Source organism: Capricornis sumatraensis, chromosome 1, assembly GCF_032405125.1.
Source record: "Capricornis sumatraensis isolate serow.1 chromosome 1, serow.2, whole genome shotgun sequence".
Taxonomy (NCBI): Eukaryota; Metazoa; Chordata; class Mammalia; order Artiodactyla; family Bovidae; genus Capricornis; species Capricornis sumatraensis.
This window is the reverse complement of record NC_091069.1, coordinates 3,977,758-3,996,444: the sequence shown is the minus strand read 5'-3', so window position 1 is coordinate 3,996,444 and position 18,687 is coordinate 3,977,758. Positions and strand designations below refer to the sequence as shown.

The window sequence follows — 18,687 nt, the reverse complement described above, 5'->3', positions numbered from 1 at the left end:
TCTAGCCGTGTCATCCTCTGCTGCCCCCTTCTCCTCTTGCCTTCAATCTCTGTGTCCTTATTCAATCTATATGGTCTTCTTCTGTGTCCTTGCCAAAGCCCTGTTCCCACTCTGGAGTGGTTTTAGCAGAAAGTTGGCCAGCCCTGGCCAATGAGAGACCCATATCCCTCCTTCTGCCATAGTGAATGGCGCAGAGATGGGCCAATTAGAGTCAGCCCCTGGCCTCTTACTGAAACTATTGAGAAAGCATCTACCTTTCCACTGGAGTTTCTAAGCTTATAGACTGCAACTAGTAATATTGGGGATCTCAGCCCCAGGATACAGCAAAGCTGAGAGACGGCAAGTAAGATATTCATGCACTGATTGATCCACCCATGCATTCTATAAATACGCCATCAGTGTCTACCGTACACTGGTCTAAGCACTGGAGATTCAGCTGTGAGCCAGGCAAATGCAACCCCTGCTCTTGTAGTGCTCACATTCCTTATGGGCAGTCAGGCCCCAAAATAAAAAGGAAAGAAATCCACAAGATATTTTCAGAAAATTATGAATGTCACGAAGAGCAAGGCCAATGAAGCGAAAGTGCCTGGGCTGGGAAGGTCCTGCTTTAGTTGGTGTTCAAGCAGATCTGGCCACAGAGGTGACGTTTCAGCCACGACCTGGATGACAAGGAGTCAGCCATGGGAAGATCTGGGGTTAGGCCATCCAGCAGAGGGGACAGCGAGTGTAAATGTCCTGAGGCTGAATCCAGACAGTATCATTTGAGCATCTGGATCCAGCCATACCTGAAGTAGACACTTTTCAGTGACATGAAAGAAATTGTTTTGTTGTTCTTAAACCAGTTTAAATCAGGTTTCTGCAACTTGCATCTGAAAAAGTGCTGTCATTTGAAAGAGTTCTGACGCTGTGAATATACTGAATGGTCAGTTCTGAAGCTGAGGTTTTTTTGTCCTGTTAGGTAAACGAAAATCACTGAAGGTTCTTCAACCGGAGAGGAATCTTCCTCATCTCGCCACTACTTATTCTCTAGGCTCATTTCTCTCTCTCTCTCTTTTTAAAATTTGGCTGCACTAGGTCTTCGTTGCGGTATTCAGGCTTTCTCTAGCTGTGGACGCAAGGGCTTTGCTGCCCCACGGCCTGAGGAATGTGGGATCTTAGTTCAATGACCAAGGACTGAACACATTTCCTGTATTGGGGGACTTCCCAGCTAGCTCAAATGGTAAAGAATCAGCCCGCAATGTGGGGGATCTCGGCTTGATCCCTTGGTCGGGAAGATCCTCTTGGAGAATGGCATGGCAGCCCACTCCAGTATTCTCACCTGGAGAATCCCATGGACAGAGGAGCCTGTGGGCTGCAGTCCATGAGGTCGCAGAGTCAGACACGACTGAGCGATTAACACTTTTGCTTCGTTTCTCCTGTATTGGAAGGCAGATGCTTTTATTTTTTTCAATACTTATTTAGGAAAGCAATGCAAACCTAGACAGCATATTAAAAAGCAAAGATATCACTTTGCTGACAAAGGTCTGTATAGTCAAAGCTATGTTTTTTCCAGTAGTCATGAAAGGATGTGAGAGTTGGACCATAAAGAAGGTTGAGTGCTGAAGAATTGCTGCTTTTGAACTATGGTGTTGGGGAAGACTCTTGCGAGTCCCTTGGACTGCAAGGAGATCCAACCAGTCAATCCTAGAGGAAATCAATCCTGAATATTCATCGAAAGGACTGGTGCTGAAGCTGAATCTCCAATACATTGGGCCACCTGATGTGAAGAGTCGACTCATTGGAAAAGACCTTGATGCAGGGAAAGACTGAAGGCAGGAGGAGAAGGGGGCAACAGAGGAGGAGATGGTTAGATAATATCACCATGTCCATGACTCAACGGACATGAGTTTGAGCAAACTATGGGAGATAGTGAAGGACAGTGAAGTCTGGCATGCTGCAGTCCTTGGGGCTGCAAAGAGTTGGACATGACTGACCGACTGAACGGCAACAACTTAAGCATTTATTTGGCTCCAGGGGGTCTCGGTTGCAGCATGTGAGATCTTCAGTCTTTGCTGCGGCAGGTGGCATCTTTAGTTGCACTATGTGGGATCTAGTTCCCTGACCAGGGACTGAACCCGGGTCCCCTCCAGTGGGACCTCAGAGTCTTAGCCCCTGGACCACCAGGGAAGTCCCTCTAGGCTCATCTCTCGAATGTGCTATCCTTCCTTCCCCTCCCTTCCGTTGTCTCCTCCACTCACGCTGGACTTGGCCACTGTCATTTGTCTGAAGGTCCTGGCTTCCAACTCTTGCACATCCTTCCCTACCCAACTAACTCAGTCTGGTGTCAATTTTAGATGTCACTTCTTTCACTAACTCTCCAAGTCTGGGTCCGTTTCCCCACGCCACAAGAAAATTTAGGTGGTATTTAAACAAAATAACTTCAGTGGGGGAAGGAAAAAGACCAGTTGCTTCTTAATGAGACCAGCAGCGATCTGAGGGTAGGGACCCTGTGGACTCCTGTCTCAGCCGACAACAGGCACACTGACCTTGGCAAGGCTCACCTGGGCTCTGTGGGGCGGGGGGCGGAGGGCCACAGGGTTCAGGCTGTGGTCCTGGCACCAGCTGGCATTAGCTGTGTGACCTTGGGTACCTTCATGGCCTCGGGTTACGACGCCCACAGAATGCAGCAAACAGGAGCTGAGCCCACCTGCTCCTGCAACCTGAGGATGGACCAGGTGGTCTTAGCCATGCGGGTGGATATGGGGCGTCCAGAGGCTGTCTCCCCCACCCCCATCCTCCTCGACCTGCCTCCTGGCGCTGGAAAAGCACCCATCGCAGTCCTGTGGTGACTCAGTTATTCAGGGAGACTGGGGGCTCTGTCCAAGCACAGGAGCTGCAGGCAGCTGGGGTGCAGGGAGCCCCACAGTGCCTGCCACTCGGGCGCAGCAGTGGTGCGCGCCCACAACCGCACCAACCAGGTGCCCGCGCGTCCTGCATCACATGCGGATTCTTTACCAACTGAGCCACCAGTCAAGCCCAGGTCAGTTCAGTTCAGTCGCTCAGTCGTGTCTGACTTTTGGGACCCCATGGACTGCAGCACGCAATTTGCTTACATGCAAACCATGTTTATATCACAGCACCTATTACCCCAAATTACACATTTCGGTGTATTCTGTCCCACCTGCTAGACAAAGGAGAAACTCACTGGGGCTCCTGTCTGGTTCTTGTTTGAAACCCTGGCATGTGGTGCCTAATTTGTATTCACTAAACATGTATTAGCTAAAGGATGTGATGGACAGAGTGTCCGTGTCCCCCCCAAATTCCCGTGTCAGTGAATGAAGGTGACGGTGTTTGGATGTGGGGACTTTGGAAGGTAAATGGGTTTATGAGTAAGTAAATGAGGTCACGAAGTTGGGACCCCCAGGATGGGATTAGTGTCCTCAAAAGAAGAGGAAGAGGGGCCAGGGCTCGCCCTCTCTCTGCCACGTGAGGACTCAGTGAGACAGTGGCCGTCTACAAGCCAGGAAGCCTGTGCTCAGCAGAGACTGGATCTGCTGGCACTTTGACCTTGGACTCCCCAGCCTCTGTGAGAAATAAATGTTAGTTGAGTCACCCAGTCTGTGGGCTTTTATTCTGGAGGATTTAGCTGGTGGGAGGGGAGAGGAGAAGGAGGCACCTGATATGTGAAAGGTACCAACAGACCTGGAGTGAATGAATGGTGGGTGAGTGGGTACCAGGATGCTGGTGCGACCTAGCCCTGGGGAGAGGCTCAGTGAGGGCATTTCATCTCCAGGGCTGTCTACTGAAGGGATTGGTGTTGTCTCTGCGGACAGTCCTGGACGAGATCCGAGGCCGGGGCCTCAGCCGCAGGAGCCTGTGTGAGGAGGCTGCTGGGCTCTCCCAGCTTCAGCTGATGTGCTCAGGCTCCAGAGTCCTGAACTCTTGCTCTCCCACAGAGGGGGCCCCAGGTGGCTCTGGGCTTCCCAGGTGGCGTAGTGCTAAAGATTCCGCCTATAAGTATTCTCTTAAACCTAATGACCAAATTTTGGCTGAAGAGAAACATAAGGATCTCAGGACGGTGACTGCAGCCAGGAAATTAAAAGACGCTTACTCCTTGGAAGGAAAGCTATGACAAACCTAGACAGCATATTAAAAAGCAGAGACATCACTTGGTCTGTCTCAAAGGTTGGAGAAGGGAATGGCAACCCACTCCAATATTCTTGCCTGGAGAGTCCCATGGACGGAGGAGCCTGGAGGGCTGCCGTCCATGGGGTCACACAGAGTCGGACACGACTGAAGCGGCTAAGCAGCAGCCACCAATATAGGAAACACAAGAGACGCAGGTTCGATCCCTGGGTCAGGAAGATCCCCAGGAGGAGGAAGTGGCAACCCACTCCAATATTCTTGCCTGGAGAGTCCCAGGGACAGAGGAGCCAGGCAGGCTACAGTCTATGGGGTCGAAGAAGAGTCGGACAAGACTGAGTGTACACACACACACACACACACACACACACACACACCCCGGTGGCTCTAGGGAAGGCTTGCCTTTGCTTGCAGGCTGGGATCCTGGTCTAAGAAGGGAATCCCTGAGTTGGTTACTCAAGGGGGAGAAGGACCCCACGTGGGATTACATCTCAGAACAACAGCTGGCTGCATGTGCCTGGTACGATGGCTTTACACTCGAAATTACCCCACGCAGCTAAATGGCCCAAATGGAGCAAGCAGAGGCTAAGGTGAGTCATGAAAAACTGTGAAATCATGAAACATGTTAATAAAAGCCAAAAGAACATTTAGGCGGTATTTAAACAAAATAACATTCAGTGGGGGAAGGAAGAAGACCAGCTAGTTAATAGTAGCAAAAGGTGAGCATGTGTGTATAATGAAATAAATTAAGGGACAAGTCCTTGAATTATTTAATAATTTTTTTATTTCTAATGTAATCATTTTTCTAAAAAAAATTTTTTTGGGGGGAGCACACCGTGCGGCTTGTAAGCTCTCAGTTCCCTGGGCCCTTGGCCATGAACGCAGGGTCCTAACCACTGCACTCCCAGGGGACTCCCCGTCTTTCGCTTTTCTTCATGTCCTTGAACTATTTGTCAAATTTTCTGCATAACGACAAACAGTTCCAGGTGATTGTGGGCAAAATACGAGATGCAGAGAAAATTCCAGGCATTGCCACTACTCTCTCTCCGCCAACAAGAGAGACCCGTGGCCTGTGGACCCTTAGACCTGGGAGCCAGGCACTGACGGGGGCCCAAGGGCTGGTGCTCGATGCCCACCGGCCCTGAGCAGTGAGACCTCTCGTCCGAACCCCGCCCCTCTTTCTCTCCAACTCGGACCTTGGCCTCCAGTTGAGTTGGGGCTTCCTGTCGCCAAACTTGTTTCCTTTAGGAGGGAAACACAATCTGTCCAGCGTGGCTGGCTGGCAGAGCATGCAAATTAGTCTAACAGTGCTCTATTCTGTGAGTTCTCCCCGTATGCAAAACCTCCTGAAACAAACCAGCCATCCCGTAAGCAGGAGGAGGAGGAGGAGGCTTGAGGGGCCGAGGTGGAGGGAGGAGGTCAGGGGGGTCAGGGGTGGGCCCCTGTGCCAGTGAAGTTGCTCAGTCGGGTCCGACTCTTTGCGACCCCATGGACTGTAGCCCACCAGGCTCCTCCGTCCATGGGATTCTCCAGGCCAGAGTGCTAGGTTGCCATTTCCTTCTCCAGGGCATCTTCCCAACCCAGGGATCGAACCCACGTCTCCCCCCAGGGAAACTCAAAGGAACGTCTGTGCCAAAGGGGCTGGAATGTCCCCCACAGGCCTTCCCAGCCTTCCCGCGGGGGCCGGGACACCTGGAGGCCAGCCCCGGCCCGTGCCCGCCTCGGCCACCAGGTGGCAGCACACGCGGGCCCTGGGACCGGAGCGCAGCCCGCCCGGTGCGCCGGGCGGCTGAGGGTCCCAGCGATGCGGGAAGCGCCCACGCTCAGTACCACGCCCGATGCTCCTCACTCAATCTAGGGTCAAGGCTGGGGAAGCGTGAATTTTGACTTTTTTTTTTTTCTTTACGGAGACTTCTGCGAAGACAAGAGGGGGCCCCTCTAAAAGCAGTCTGCAGCAGCGCGAGCCAGGGGCTTCCTAGGAGAGCGCTGGGGAAGCTGAGTCCACAGAGGGGCAGAGGAAGGGAAGGAGAAGAAAGAAAAGAAGTAAAAAGGGGAAGAAAGCGAAAGAAGGAAAGAAAGAGATTAACTCAATGAGTTCTCTAAGCAAGATCAGGTTTTTAAGTAAATGTTGTATTTCAACTTCACTTTTTAAAATTTTAAGGGTTTAGCCATCACTGTTAAAATCCACAAGTTGTTAAAAAATTTCCGTAGAGAGAGTGCAGCTCCTGGAGTGAAGGGTTAGGGAAGAGAATGGGGAGTCCTGGAGAGCTTTGATAAGCAAATAGAGCTCCGTGCCCTGGCGCTCTCTCCATTGGCTGTTCCCTCGCCGCCAGATTTTGACACAAATAATCAGATTGAAAATCAGGGAGGGGAACAGAAGAGGAAAACACATACACACACACACAGAGAGGGTGGGAAGAAAAAAAAAAAAAAAAAGGAGAAGTATCTATTTGTGCCGAGAGTCACGAATTGACCGGGCGGTGCTGATCCGCAGAGAGACGCAGCCAGGTTCTTCCCGCAGACCGGCTCTGGACAGGTGAGTGCGGAGAAGCCCCTGCCTCTCCTTTTGAAATTTGCATATCTCACTTAGATTGTTTCCAAGTAGGTTACCTAGTCCCTTTGGCAGTCCTCGGAAGACTAAGGTGGGCTGGAAAAAAAATCTCTTTTGTGGAATGTGGCTTCCAGCTCTCGAGCCCAGAGGAGAAAAGAGGTGGCAAAGAAGCAGTCTTAGCTGAGATCCCTCCAGCCCGCGCACCTGGTGGGAATTATCTTCCTCCAACTGCGCGTGAGCACCGCGGATGTTTTTGTTGTTTGCTTGTTTGGCTCTAAGTTTCCCTGACCAGGGATAGAACCCTGACCAGGGATAGAACCCGAACGGGACCGGTGGAAGCTCAGCGTCTTAACTGCTGGACCACCAGGGAAGTCCCATAAGCACCCTTTGAAGATTTGATTTTAAGATGACAGAGGTCACCTGCCTGCACAGTGTCATACCCACCCTCAGCTCTCCCAGGGACCCGGACAGGCGAGGCGAGTCACACGTGGAGGTGCCCCGCACTGCCCCACCTGTGGGCTCGGACTGGGTCTGTCCCCAGGACAATCTGAGCCTTTCTTGGCTGTGAAATGAGAGAGTGTGGGGTTGAGGACTCTGAACGGAGTCCTAGCTTCAGCATCCAGAGTCCCAGGCAACTTTCACCAAAGATCCTGGGAGAGGGTTCACTTGGAGAGGGAGGCTCTTCTCATCCAAGCCCCTCAGGGGAGGGGAGGCTGCCATCTCCACCATATCCCCAGCCTCCAGGAACAAGTCACGGGGAGAGATGGTGCCTCAGCCTCTTCTACCTTATTTTGAAGGAAAAGCCAAGACAGAATCTGCGTGGGGAGAGGCGCTCGCTCTAAACTGGGGCTTGTTAAGGGGGGCAGTACACAGAATCACTGTGGGTATATGCCTGTATACATTTTTCTGGGAAGAACATCCGCGGTGTTCATGAGATACCGTGGTGGGGAGGGGTGCACAAATTAACCTGGAAGCCGGGCAAGTTGCACCTGCCCACGTGGGCTCACCCCCTACACGTTTCTTAGTGGACAGTGGGTAGAGGATTTCAGGGACTTCCCCAGCAGCGGTTAAGACTCCAAGCTTCAGCGCATGGGCGCACTGGTTCAATCCCTGGTCGGGGAACCAAGATCTCACATGCTGTGCAGCATGGCTCCCATCACCCCCCAAAGCAACTATACTCCAGTAAAATTTCATCAAGAAAAAAAGATTTCAGTCTTAGTGAAGGGGCAAGTTTCTGGTCCTCAGAGGTGGTTCAGAAAGGATTCTTTGCATAAGACGTGTGAGGTTTCTTCCAACTCAGATTTGGGGGGCAGAGGGTGTTCCCTGGAGGTCCAGTGGTTGGCACTCCATGCTTCCATTACCAGGGGCACGGGTTCGATCACATCCCTGGTTGGGGAACTAAGATCTGGCAAGTTAAGCAGCCAAAATTTAAAAAAAAAAGCTTTGGGGGTCAGAATATCAGTTTCTCAGCAAAAAGTTCTTGGGAACCACCAGAGAGCTCTACCTGGTTAGGTTTGACTGATGGAGCCACTCAAAACCAGGGCAGAGCATTCCCACCAGGCTGTCAGGACAGTGGGGTAGGGTAGGGGGTTCAACTGGAGAGTCTTAGGAGTCAGATCACCAGCCCCCCGCCACCCAACCCGGGAAAACCAGCCTGATCATATGCGATGCTTCACTGTGACACAACCTCTCAACCCCTCCTCTGTCTTAAAGGGGTTTTTGTTCCTTTGTTTCAAGGAATTCAAATCCATGGAGCTGCTTAGTCTCTCGTTTAGAGGTGCTGGGGAAATGTTTTGTTCACTCCCTGTGGTTTTTATTGAGGTAAACGACACAGAACCTGAAGCTGGCCGTTTGCGCCCTCTTTGAACGGGCCGGCTCGGGGGCGTTCAGCGCACTCACTTTGCGGAGCTACCATCACCAGTGGCCATTTACAGCACATTTTTCATCTTGCAAAAAACTGAAACTCTGTCCCCACTGCAGTTACTCCCCGTTTTTCCCTCCGCCCAGCCTCTGGCCCCCACCCTCCTACCTTCTGTCTCTGAACTGGACTACTCTAAGTAACTCACATGAGCAGAATCATACAGTAGTTGTCCTTCCGTGTCTGACTTAATTTCAAGTAGTATGATGACCTCATTGTTCATCTATGCTGTAGCATGGGTCAGTATCCCCTTTCTTTTGGAGACTGAATAATATTCTTTTTCTATGTCTAGACTGCATTTCATTTATCCATTCATCCATGAACGGGCATCTGGGTTGTTTCCGCCTTTTTTGGCTATTGTGAATAACGCTGCTATGAACCTGGGGGTACAGATATCTGTTCAAATCCCTGCTTGCAATTCTTTGGGGGTATATACCCAGAGGTGGATTCATCCATTCTTTTTTTTTCTTTAATTTGGCTGTGGTGGGTGTTAGTTGCAGCATGTGGGATCTAGTTCCCGGACCAGGGATCAAACCCGGGCCTCCTGCATTGGGAGCTCAGAGTCTTAGCTACTGGAACACCAGGGATCCTTTTTGACATTACATTCTCTGAATTTACAAAGAGGCTTTTGAGATCCTTCCAAATTTCCCGTAGAACTAATGGCCACTCCCTGCTGGGGCCCCGAGAGGGACCAGGACCCGTGCCCCTGCCTCCTACATGGAATGACTGGCTTGTTTGTCTGTTGTGTTCCCCCCTTGAGTCATGTCTTCAAACATAAAGGAAGTCCAGGGGTCCCTCCTAGCAGACGCTGAGAACCAACGGAGGCTTTCTCAACCCTCCCGAAAAGGGAACCCTAGTGATGAGTTTCTTAGTCAAGGTGGGTCAGTCCCGCGCTCAGAGACAACGAACCCCAGCATGGGATTTTAGAGTGAAAGGGAAGTTTAGAAATCTCTTAATCCAGCCGTCATTTTGAGAGATAGGAAAACCAAGCCCCAGGTTGGCGGCAGACGAGGTCAAGTTCAAGGTCACAGAACTTGCAATCGATTCGGTCGCACAGGAGGTGCCGTATTGGGTGGAAACCCCAGGCCAGCTGCTCCGGCTCCATGTGGAAGTCAGGGTGCAGGGCTGCCCCCCTTCAGAAGCACTGGCCGAGATTCTGACTGGGCTAGGGCGGGGGGGACCCTCTATCAGGACTGGGGCTTTCTGAAGGGATATTAACAACGAGGCTCTTTCCGGAGGCTGCGATACCATCAAGGCCTCTGTTTTATGAAGAAATCTTGGTCTTTCACAATCTCTGCTCTTAGTTCTTTCTCAGAACAGGTTCGTGTGAATCAAAACGGTGTGGTTGTTAATTAACTATAGTATAGGTGATTGGTTCCTGTTTTTTTTTTTTTTTTTTAAACTCAGCTCACAGGGGCCAGAAGGAAGTTCTCTGGGTGCATTTGGCCCCCACGGAGAGCTTGATGGCTCAGCTGCAGGGTTGGCTGTGCCATGTCACTTTGCCAGGCTTAGTGGAGAGAATGTTCTAGGGAGGGAGGGGCGGGGGTGGGGAGTGGGAGTGTCACTAGAGTGGGCCTCGAGGAACCTTCCCCCACCCAGGGACCCCCTTGCTCCCTTATTTCAGTGCCCCCGAACCCTAGAAGGGCCGCTGTGTTGTCACCTGAATTCCCATAAGCCGACCTCAAGGGTTTCCTTGGGTTGAGCCCGAGTGGTCCTGGAAGCTTCCTAAAAGAAGTCTGTTCTCTTGCCAGCCTCTCCACCCCAAACTCCTCATGAACCCAGGTGGGGCCGGCTGGGTTCCTAAAAAGACCAAAGATAGAGAATTTGACTTCCCCCTCTCCCCACTCTTGCCCCTCCAGGGAGCCTTCCCCTCCCTGCTCCAGGCAGGCAATCTTCAGTGTTGGAAGGATCGCACGCAGTCCAGCAGAGCGGGGCCAGGAGTCCAGGCCCTGCAGGGCAGGGGCGATGGGCCCAGCCCCGCTGCGAGGCCCTGGACAAGCCACGTGGCTCAGTCAGCCTTGGGTGTCCCCCTGTGACCCGCGAAGATGATTACTCCCTCCCTCGCCTGGTGAGGGTCAGAGCCGATGACCCCATGCTGTCCGGGTCTCCTCCTTAGCTGGTCAGCTCAGGTCCCTCTGTCCTGAACTACTGACCACCCTGTGGTCTGATGGTCAAGAGCATGGAGGCCTGAGAGGTGGACCTCTGAGTCCAGCTCCGCCTTGCTCTGGGACCCTGAGCCAGTCTCTAAGCCTCAACTCTTTCTCTGTAAAATGGGGTCATAGCTACTCAGCTCACAGGCCAGGCTCATCGGAGCTGAGGCTGCAAGAAGTATCCGCCTGTATTCTAGCTCAACGGAGCTAACAGCTACCTCTGGTTCTAGCTGATCGACTAATAAAATGCTATGTTTTTTTTTTTTTAATCATCTTTTGATTGAAAGACAGACTACGGTCTTGGAGGCTCCCCCAAAACAAAAGGCAAGGGGAACCCAGCCCCCCCGGCCTGTCTCCAGAGTGTGGAGGTCTCTTCCCACTCTGCCCAGGGTCTGGCCTCATCTGGGGGCAGAAGAGGGGGGTGCTCCCGAACCCAAGAGTTAGAAGGGGGAAGGAAGAGGGGGTGTGGGAAGCCCTGAGTGGGGGGAGACAGGGAGGCAGGAGGAAGAAGACTGTCGCTGGATGATAAGGCGGCCGCGGCTGCCCCACAGCCTGGGGAAGATGGCAGGACAGCCAGGCCTTTGACGTCAAAATCTGACAGCTGGACAGGACCCCGGAGGCCTTCAGGTCCCACCCCCTCATTTCAGGGCCCAGAGGGGAGGGGCTTGGAGCATGTCCCGGCTCCCAATCAGGGCTCATGCCCATCCATGCCCGCTGGCTTCAGCCCAGGCACTGGGGATGCCACCTGACCCGCCAGGACCACGTGGCGCCCGCCCCTACCAAGCCTCTGCTCCGCGGGCTCAGGCCCTCCAGGCACCACACCGGGCCCCTTACACGCTTGGAATAATTAAAGGTCCTTTTCCAGCACAGCAGCCCCAGGAGGCTGGTTTGTGATCCCCATTCAGCAGATCTGGACACTGAGGCTTCCATCAAGGTGGGGCTGGGCCTGAGCCTTGCCCCCAGGCGGAGAGGCCGCAGCCCAGACTCCTGCTGCTCCCAGAGGGGCAGGCGGGCTGGGCACGGTTGGTGCCTGCTCTGGATCGTCCCCTTGGGGAAGGGGTGATGGGGACGGCTCCCCAGGCAGGGCTCCAAGCGCCCTCTAATCTGCCGGCTCCCAGCCCCCCACCCCAGGCCACGGCCTTATCACCCAGAGCCTTGCTGCTGTTCGGAGCGCCCCGTGAGCTGTTTCCCGCGCTCTTTTTCCCGCGCTTGGCCCTATCACACCCGCAGCCTTGCCCAGCGTGACTCCTCCTCCAGGCCCATGCAGAGCTGCTGTCAGACTGGCAGTGACTGAGTAATTCCTCTCAACTTCTGCCTGGGGGTGGGGCGCATGGAGGACCACCTGACGATGCTCTCTCTCCCGGGACCTCTCAGGAGACCCTCATGGCTGGGACTGGGGAGGTGAAACACGTGGGGGGCAGGGGCCGGAGCTGCTCTGTGCCCCAAAGGGTTCTGCACCTGAAGCCAGGAGGACCGGACAGTCAGGCTGGCCTGGCTCTGCCCCTGCCCTGGCCGCTGACCTGCGGGCTGAGTGCTGGGCCTGGGCTCCCAGCGCTCAGTCCCTGGAATTGGTGGACACTGACCTCTTCTTCTGGGTGCCCGAAATGACCTCAGGCCTCCAGCATTGGGCCTTGAGCCCCGCATACAACTCCAGCCATCCCCTCCACCCACAGGGAGAGAGAAAAGGCCCCTCCTTCCCTGGAGAGCAGGCTCTGGGCTGGGCCGTGGACAAGGGCGGCATCAGCTCTCGACTTACATGATCGTGCGGGTTTTACGATGGATGTGGCCTCCCCCGTTGCAGCCCACCTGCCAGTCTCCCCTCTGATAGGCACTGAGTGCATACAGTGGGCTTGCCAGGAACCCGGAGGCCTCACCTTACAGAAGAGATAACAGGTCCAGAGAGGCTATGGGATTCCAGCCCACGAGCATCTGACTCCCAAACCTGAGCTCAGACGGCAAGTTTCCATGGTCTCTGAATGCAGACTCCAGTGGGATGTGGAAGCAGTTTTCTGGGTGCAGGGTCACAAACGGAGGTGCCCCTGGCCTTCATTCTCTGTTCCCAGCACAACTCGGTATGCGGCAGGAGCAATCTGATCTGGGATCTTCTAGAAGGGAGTGTATTGGCTTCCCAGCAAGAGAGCAGCGAGGGACGTTAGGCTTTGTAGCTGCTGTAACAAAACACCAGGACTTCCCTGGTGGTTCAGTGACTAAGACTCAGCACTCCCAATTCAGGGGGCCTGCGTTCGATCCCTGGTCAGGGAACTGGGTCTGGAATGCCACAACTAATGATCAAAGATCCCACAAGCTGCAGCTGAGGCCTGGTGCAGCCCACTAATGTGAAGTCACGTTGCTCAGTCGTGTCCGACTGTTTGTGACCCCATGGACTGTAGCCTACCACACTCCTCCGTCCATGGGATTTTCCAGGCAAGAGTACTGGAGTGGGTTGCCATTGCCTTCTCCAGGGGATCTTCCCAACCCAGGGATCGAACCCAGGTCTCCCGCATTATAGGCAGACGCTCTACTATCTGAGCCACCAGGGAAGTAACTAAATCAATACAAATAAATATTAAAGCAAAACTCAAAAACCAGGTTCCTTAACACACAGGAGTGGGTTATTTCATGGTTTTGGGGTCTAGAAATCCAAAGTCAGTGTCGGCAAAATCAGCTCCTTCTGGAGGTTCTGAGGTTTGGTCCATTTCAGACCTCTCTCCTAGCTTCTGGTGGTGGCCAGCCATCCTTGGCTTGGAGCTTCATCCCTCCAACCTCTGCCTCCGTCTCCACATGGCCTTCTTCCTGTGCGTGTCTGGGTTGTGTGTCCAGATTTCCTTCTTAGAAGGACATGAGTCATATTGAATCTAGGGTTTCACCGAACCCAGTGTGACCTCAGCTTCACTTGATTGCATCTACAAAGACCCTATCTTCAAGCAAGGTCACAGTCACAGGTTCCGGGTAGACACGAACTTTAAGCGGACACTGTTCAAGCCCCTTTAAGGGACTTCCCTGCTGACTCAGCGGTAAAGAGCCCGCCTGCCAACGAAGGAGACATGGTTCGATCCCTGGGTTGGGAAGATCCCCTGGAGGAGGAAGTGGAAATGCACTCCCGTATTCTTGCCTGGGAAATCCCATGGACACGATCCTGAGTGGCGACCACGGGGTTGCAAAGAGTCGGACACGATTTAGTGACTAAACATGCAGGCACACTCATCCAACTCAAGTCAACAGATTCTGATTTTAGGAGGAGGCCCTGAAACATAAGGGAGCATTTTCCTCTTGTCCCACCTAACTCTTCTTACCCTCTCTCCTGGTAGGCGTGGGGCGCCGCTGACAATGCCACGCTCCTTCCTGGTGAAGAGCAAGAAGGCTCACACTTACCACCAGCCCCGAGCCCGGGAGGATGAGCTGCTCTGGCCGCCAGCCCTTGGCCCTGGTGAGTCAGAGTCCAGGCTGGTCTGAGGCCGCACCCGCTGGCCTCCCTGCCCCACAAGAGGGGGAGGCAGGAGAAACCCATCCAGAAGTAGCCGCTCTTCCAAGTCTGGAATCAGGAGGAGCTCAGTAAATACTGGTTGAATGAATGAATGAATGGATGGCTGCACCATCTCTTCTCACCCTGAAGGGGTGATGAGCGCATCCTGATTGGATCTGGTCCTCAGCAGCTGACACGTGATTTGTGATCGGAGGGCTGATCCAGAGCTGAAGTTGGGTGCTTGGGAAAATGGGGCTCTCCAAGGGGTGGGGGGGCTCCTCCTGGTCTCCGCCCTGCTCCCAGCATCCTGGGTAGAAGCCCTGCGTGTGAGTCTCCAGGAGAAGCCACAGTGGGTCGTTCTGGTGTCCCTCCATCCTCCTACTCTTACCAGACCTCTAAGCAGAGCTAAAGTCTGACTGTCTTGTCTCCCCCACAGTGGCCGGGGACCAGGTCCCGAGCATCAGCCCCGTCCTCAGCTCCCTGTTCCCAAACCAGCACCTGGGCTGGACGGACCTCAAACGGGAGCCGCAGCTGGAGCTGGAGCAGAGCTCAATAACCCGGCTGGCCTCGGGCCCAGGTGCTCGGCCCAGGGGCCCCCGCCTCGCCCCAGCGGGCACAAGGGGACTTAGAGGGTGGACAGGCTCGAGGAAGCAGGGTCCCTTGGAGCTGTGGAGTCAGGAAGGGTTGACAGTCCAGGCTCTCTGGCTTCTGCTTGGATCCCTCCAGGACAGGGAGCTTATTCCCAGAAGAGAACTCCCATGTGGTGGGCAGGCCCACATAGTGGAGGTGGGTGCTCTGCAGGGGTTGGGGTGCATTTCTGGACTGAAAATTCAAGGGGTCGCAGTGAGCACCCAGACCTTCCCCCTGCAGAGAATAATTTGGGCTGCACACCAAAGCCTCAGCATGGGGTCCTGGTGGAGGGTGGCGGGGAGCGGGCACCCTGTTCTTAGCGTCACCACTAGATGAGCACCCCACCCTCCACAGAAGGACCTGCTGTGACGTCCCGACCCCAGGATGGGGACTCGCCCTCCTCTGACTCACCCCCATTCTACAAGCCCAGCTTCTCCTGGGATGCCCTGGCTTCCTCCTACGGCCACAGCTACCGGCAGGCCCCCTCCACCATGCAGTCTGCCTTCCTGGAGCGCTCCGTCAGCCTGTATGGCAGCCCTCTGGTGCCCAGCGCTGAGCCACCTTTGGACTTCAGCCTCCACTATTCCCCGGGCATGGACGCATACCACTGCATCAAGTGCAGCAAGGTGGGCGGCCGGGCCCTGCCCGCACCCCCTCCCCAGCACCCTGGCAGCCACGAGTGTCTGTAGCTGGGCACCCCCTGTGCTGTGACTCGGGTCCTCTGGGGGGATCAAGAATTCACAGCGTTCGTCTTCATCATCACTCTGAGCCCTGACCACGTGTTAGGCCCTGTGCTAAGCACACGACGTGCCTGAGCTCCAGGAGGTGGACGAAGGGCTAAAGTTCAGAAAGGTCGAGTCACTTGCCCCAGAACACACAGCAAGTAGATATCAGAATCACCATTCCCACCTGGCTCTGCCCAACTCCCGCTTCTTAACCACCAGGCAATTCAGCCTCCAGACGGGGCCAGAAGGGGCCTTCCAGACGCACCCCACCCCCCCCGCCATGTCATTCTATAGCCAGGAAAACCAGACACAGAGAGGCAAAGAGACCTTCCCGGGACACACAGCACGCGCCAGCAGTCAGCAATCCAGTGATCGCGGGATTGCTCGCTCCTCTGTGCGTCCAGCTATGGCCAAGCTGGGCACCCCCCCTCTCCGCAGCCCCCCGGGCCTCACCCTTCGCCCCCACCCGCAGGTGTTCTCCACCCCCCATGGGCTAGAAGTGCACGCCCGCCGCTCCCACAGCGGGACCCGGCCCTTCGCCTGTGACGTCTGTGGGAAGACCTTCGGCCACTCCGTGAGCCTGGAGCAGCACACGCACGTCCACTCCCAGGTGGGCAGCTGGCCGAGCGCCCGAGCCCCGGTGCTCTCCCCAGGAACCCTAGGGCACTTGGGGTGGGACTCTCTCCGTGCCTCTGAGAGTGACAGGTTGGGACCCCGTATCATTTGCCTCCTCGATCTGGGTGTCCATCACCTGCCCTTAACAGCCCCTGATGGACCAGGCCGGCCCCGCGTATAACTGGAAGAGACTAGGGACTCAGGTGGGACTTCAGGTGGGTGTCTGGGATGCTGAGGAACCGCCCCGCCTTCTGGGCGCTCAGAGCAGGTTTCTCACCTTTGAGGCCCTTGACTCTTAGAATCCGGGAGTCAGATTTAAATACTCATCTCATCCACTTAGCCCTGCCTGATGCCAAGATCCCTTCTTCAGAATCCCATTCCAGGGAAAGCGCCTGAAACTGACCTGAGGGCCTGACCTGGGTAGATCTGAAAGTTCAGGTGGAGAAATAGGCCGGGATGGTGAGACCATTCCTTCGTGATCATGTCCACAGTCATGCCAGCTGCCGGCTCAGTTCTCAACCTCCAAACGACCCTTTGAGGTCACTACTCACTAGTCCAATGTACAGATGAGGAAACTGAGTCTCAGGGAGGTTAAATGACTTGCCTGAGGTCATGTGGCGAGTAAGAGGCAGAAACCAGAGTCGGGGCCCGCAGAATTCAGACTCTTAAGCAAACCACCAGGGAGGATTCCCCAGCAGGACACGGCTCAGCCGCCAGGCCTCGGCCACTCCTGGGAGGGGCAGGAATGGGGAGTCCCTGAGTCTTGCTCCTCGAGGCCACCCCAACGGAGTGTCCTGTTCCTCAGGGGATCCCGGCCGGGTCCAGTTCTGCGCCCAGCTTGGCAGCCCCGGGCCGCGAGGCCCCACCTGACCCCCCGGGGCCTCGTTTCCTCCGGCAGGAGCGCAGCTTCGAGTGCCGGATGTGCGGCAAGGCCTTCAAGCGCTCGTCCACCCTGTCCACGCACCTGCTCATCCACTCGGACACGCGGCCCTACCCCTGCCAGTTCTGCGGCAAGCGCTTCCACCAGAAGTCTGACATGAAGAAACACACCTATATCCACACAGGTGAGGCCTGGGCTCCGCTCTACCCCACCGCCCCCACCCACCCAGGGCCCCCCAGCCCCTGCAAGCACCCCCGCAGGGCCCAGGCCGAGCCTCTGAGCATCCCCGCCCATCACTGTTAGAAGGTCCAGGCCTTAGGACCAGGCTGGGGGGAGGGCGGGTGGGGTGTCAGACTGACAGGGGAGGCTGCTTCCCTCCAATGGGAGGGCTGGACGCTGTGCTGCTTAAAGGAAAGCAAATGCACAGAAAAAATACCAGAAGGAGAGAGCGAGATGTCAGCACTGTGACCCACGGGGGGAAGTGAGAGCGGCGGGTGAATTCCTCTGCGGCCGTCATTCCTTCCTTCACTCACTCCCGCACTCACGCCTTCCCCACTTGTCATCCATCCATCCTCTCTGCATTCGTTCATCATTCCCCAATTCGTGCCCACACTCACTCATTCCCCATCATCAGTTCATCCTGCCAGATACTCATTCACTCATTCCCCCACTCACGCCTCCCCACTTGTCATTCATTCATTCCCCAGTTCACTGCCACACTCACTCTATTTCCCATCCTATCATTCATTCATCCCTCCAACTGCCCATTCATGCCTCCATCATTCATCCCTCGCACAGCCGGTCATCCATTCATTCTCTCATCCATTCACCCCTCCAGCCATCCGTTTTCCGTATCTCCATTCATTCATTCCCCCACTCATTCATTCCTCAGCTGTTAATCAGTGCCTCTTTTGTGCAGAGCCCCAGGCCAGGTGCTGGGCTCCATTCATAAATAAATTGGACCCCAGTCCCTACCCCTAAAACTGGAATACAATTCCCTGGAAGGGGTGGGTGGTCAGACTTTTTCTTGCCTCCCTTTTCTAATAATTTTCAAAAGCGAATGTGAGATAAAACATAATAAAGTCCCAGTGAACAAATGCAGGGCACCTGGCCCGGATGATCCTGACCCTGTCTCTGCTGCCCTGCAGGTGAGAAGCCACACAAGTGCCAGGTGTGCGGGAAGGCCTTCAGCCAGAGCTCCAACCTCATCACCCACAGCCGGAAGCACACAGGCTTCAAGCCTTTCAGCTGTGAGCTGTGCGCCAAGGGCTTCCAGCGCAAAGTGGACCTGCGACGGCACCGTGAGAGCCAGCACAACCTCAAGTGAGGCTGCCCGGAGCCCGGCTCTCCGCCGGACTGCCGGCGAGACCGTGCCACCTGGGGAGAGGCCAGTCTCACACACCCAGATCCCCAGTCTCCTGGAGGGAGCCCTGGACAGGACTCATCAAACTTGTTTCGAGACTCAAATCGCTGTGTGAGCTCGAGCAAGTCACTTTCCCTCTCCGGACCGACACTTCCCCTGCCACAAAGTGTGGCAGCTGGTCTTTTTCAAGCCGATGCTGTCTGCAGGTCCAGGAGCTCAGTACCGCCCCTGTCAGAGCCCAGGAGGCCAGAGTAGCCCCAGGTGGGCCCA

The 18,687-nt window shown here is 55.0% G+C and overlaps 1 protein-coding gene across 3 annotated transcripts; it reads left to right on the top strand.

Moving 5' to 3' along the window:
- Positions 1-14,068: 14,068 nt before the first annotated feature.
- GFI1B (growth factor independent 1B transcriptional repressor) lies at positions 14,069-18,381 on the top strand. Of its 3 annotated transcripts, none has more exons than XM_068986725.1 (6): positions 14,069-14,168; positions 14,641-14,781; positions 15,189-15,460; positions 16,032-16,169; positions 17,073-17,238; positions 18,203-18,381. In XM_068986725.1, exons 1-6 carry the CDS (start codon positions 14,069-14,071, stop codon positions 18,379-18,381), a joined length of 996 nt encoding a protein of 331 aa, XP_068842826.1. The 3 variants fall into 3 exon arrangements, with proteins under 3 accessions (XP_068842826.1, XP_068842817.1, XP_068842836.1); XM_068986716.1 differs by having other exon boundaries at positions 16,980-17,238; XM_068986735.1 differs by lacking the exon at positions 16,032-16,169.
- The last annotated feature ends 306 nt before the right edge of the window (positions 18,382-18,687 follow it).

Excerpts from the sequence above, each read along its gene's own strand:
- GFI1B (XM_068986716.1), top strand. The coding sequence starts at position 14,069 with ATGCCACGCTCCTTCCTGGTGAAGAGCAAGAAGGCTCACACTTACCAC. Across the intron at positions 14,169-14,640 it reads GCCGCCAGCCCTTGGCCCTG|TGGCCGGGGACCAGGTCCCG; the intron begins GTGAGTCAGAGT and ends TCTCCCCCACAG. Across the intron at positions 17,239-18,202 it reads ACACACCTATATCCACACAG|GTGAGAAGCCACACAAGTGC; the intron begins GTGAGGCCTGGG and ends GCTGCCCTGCAG.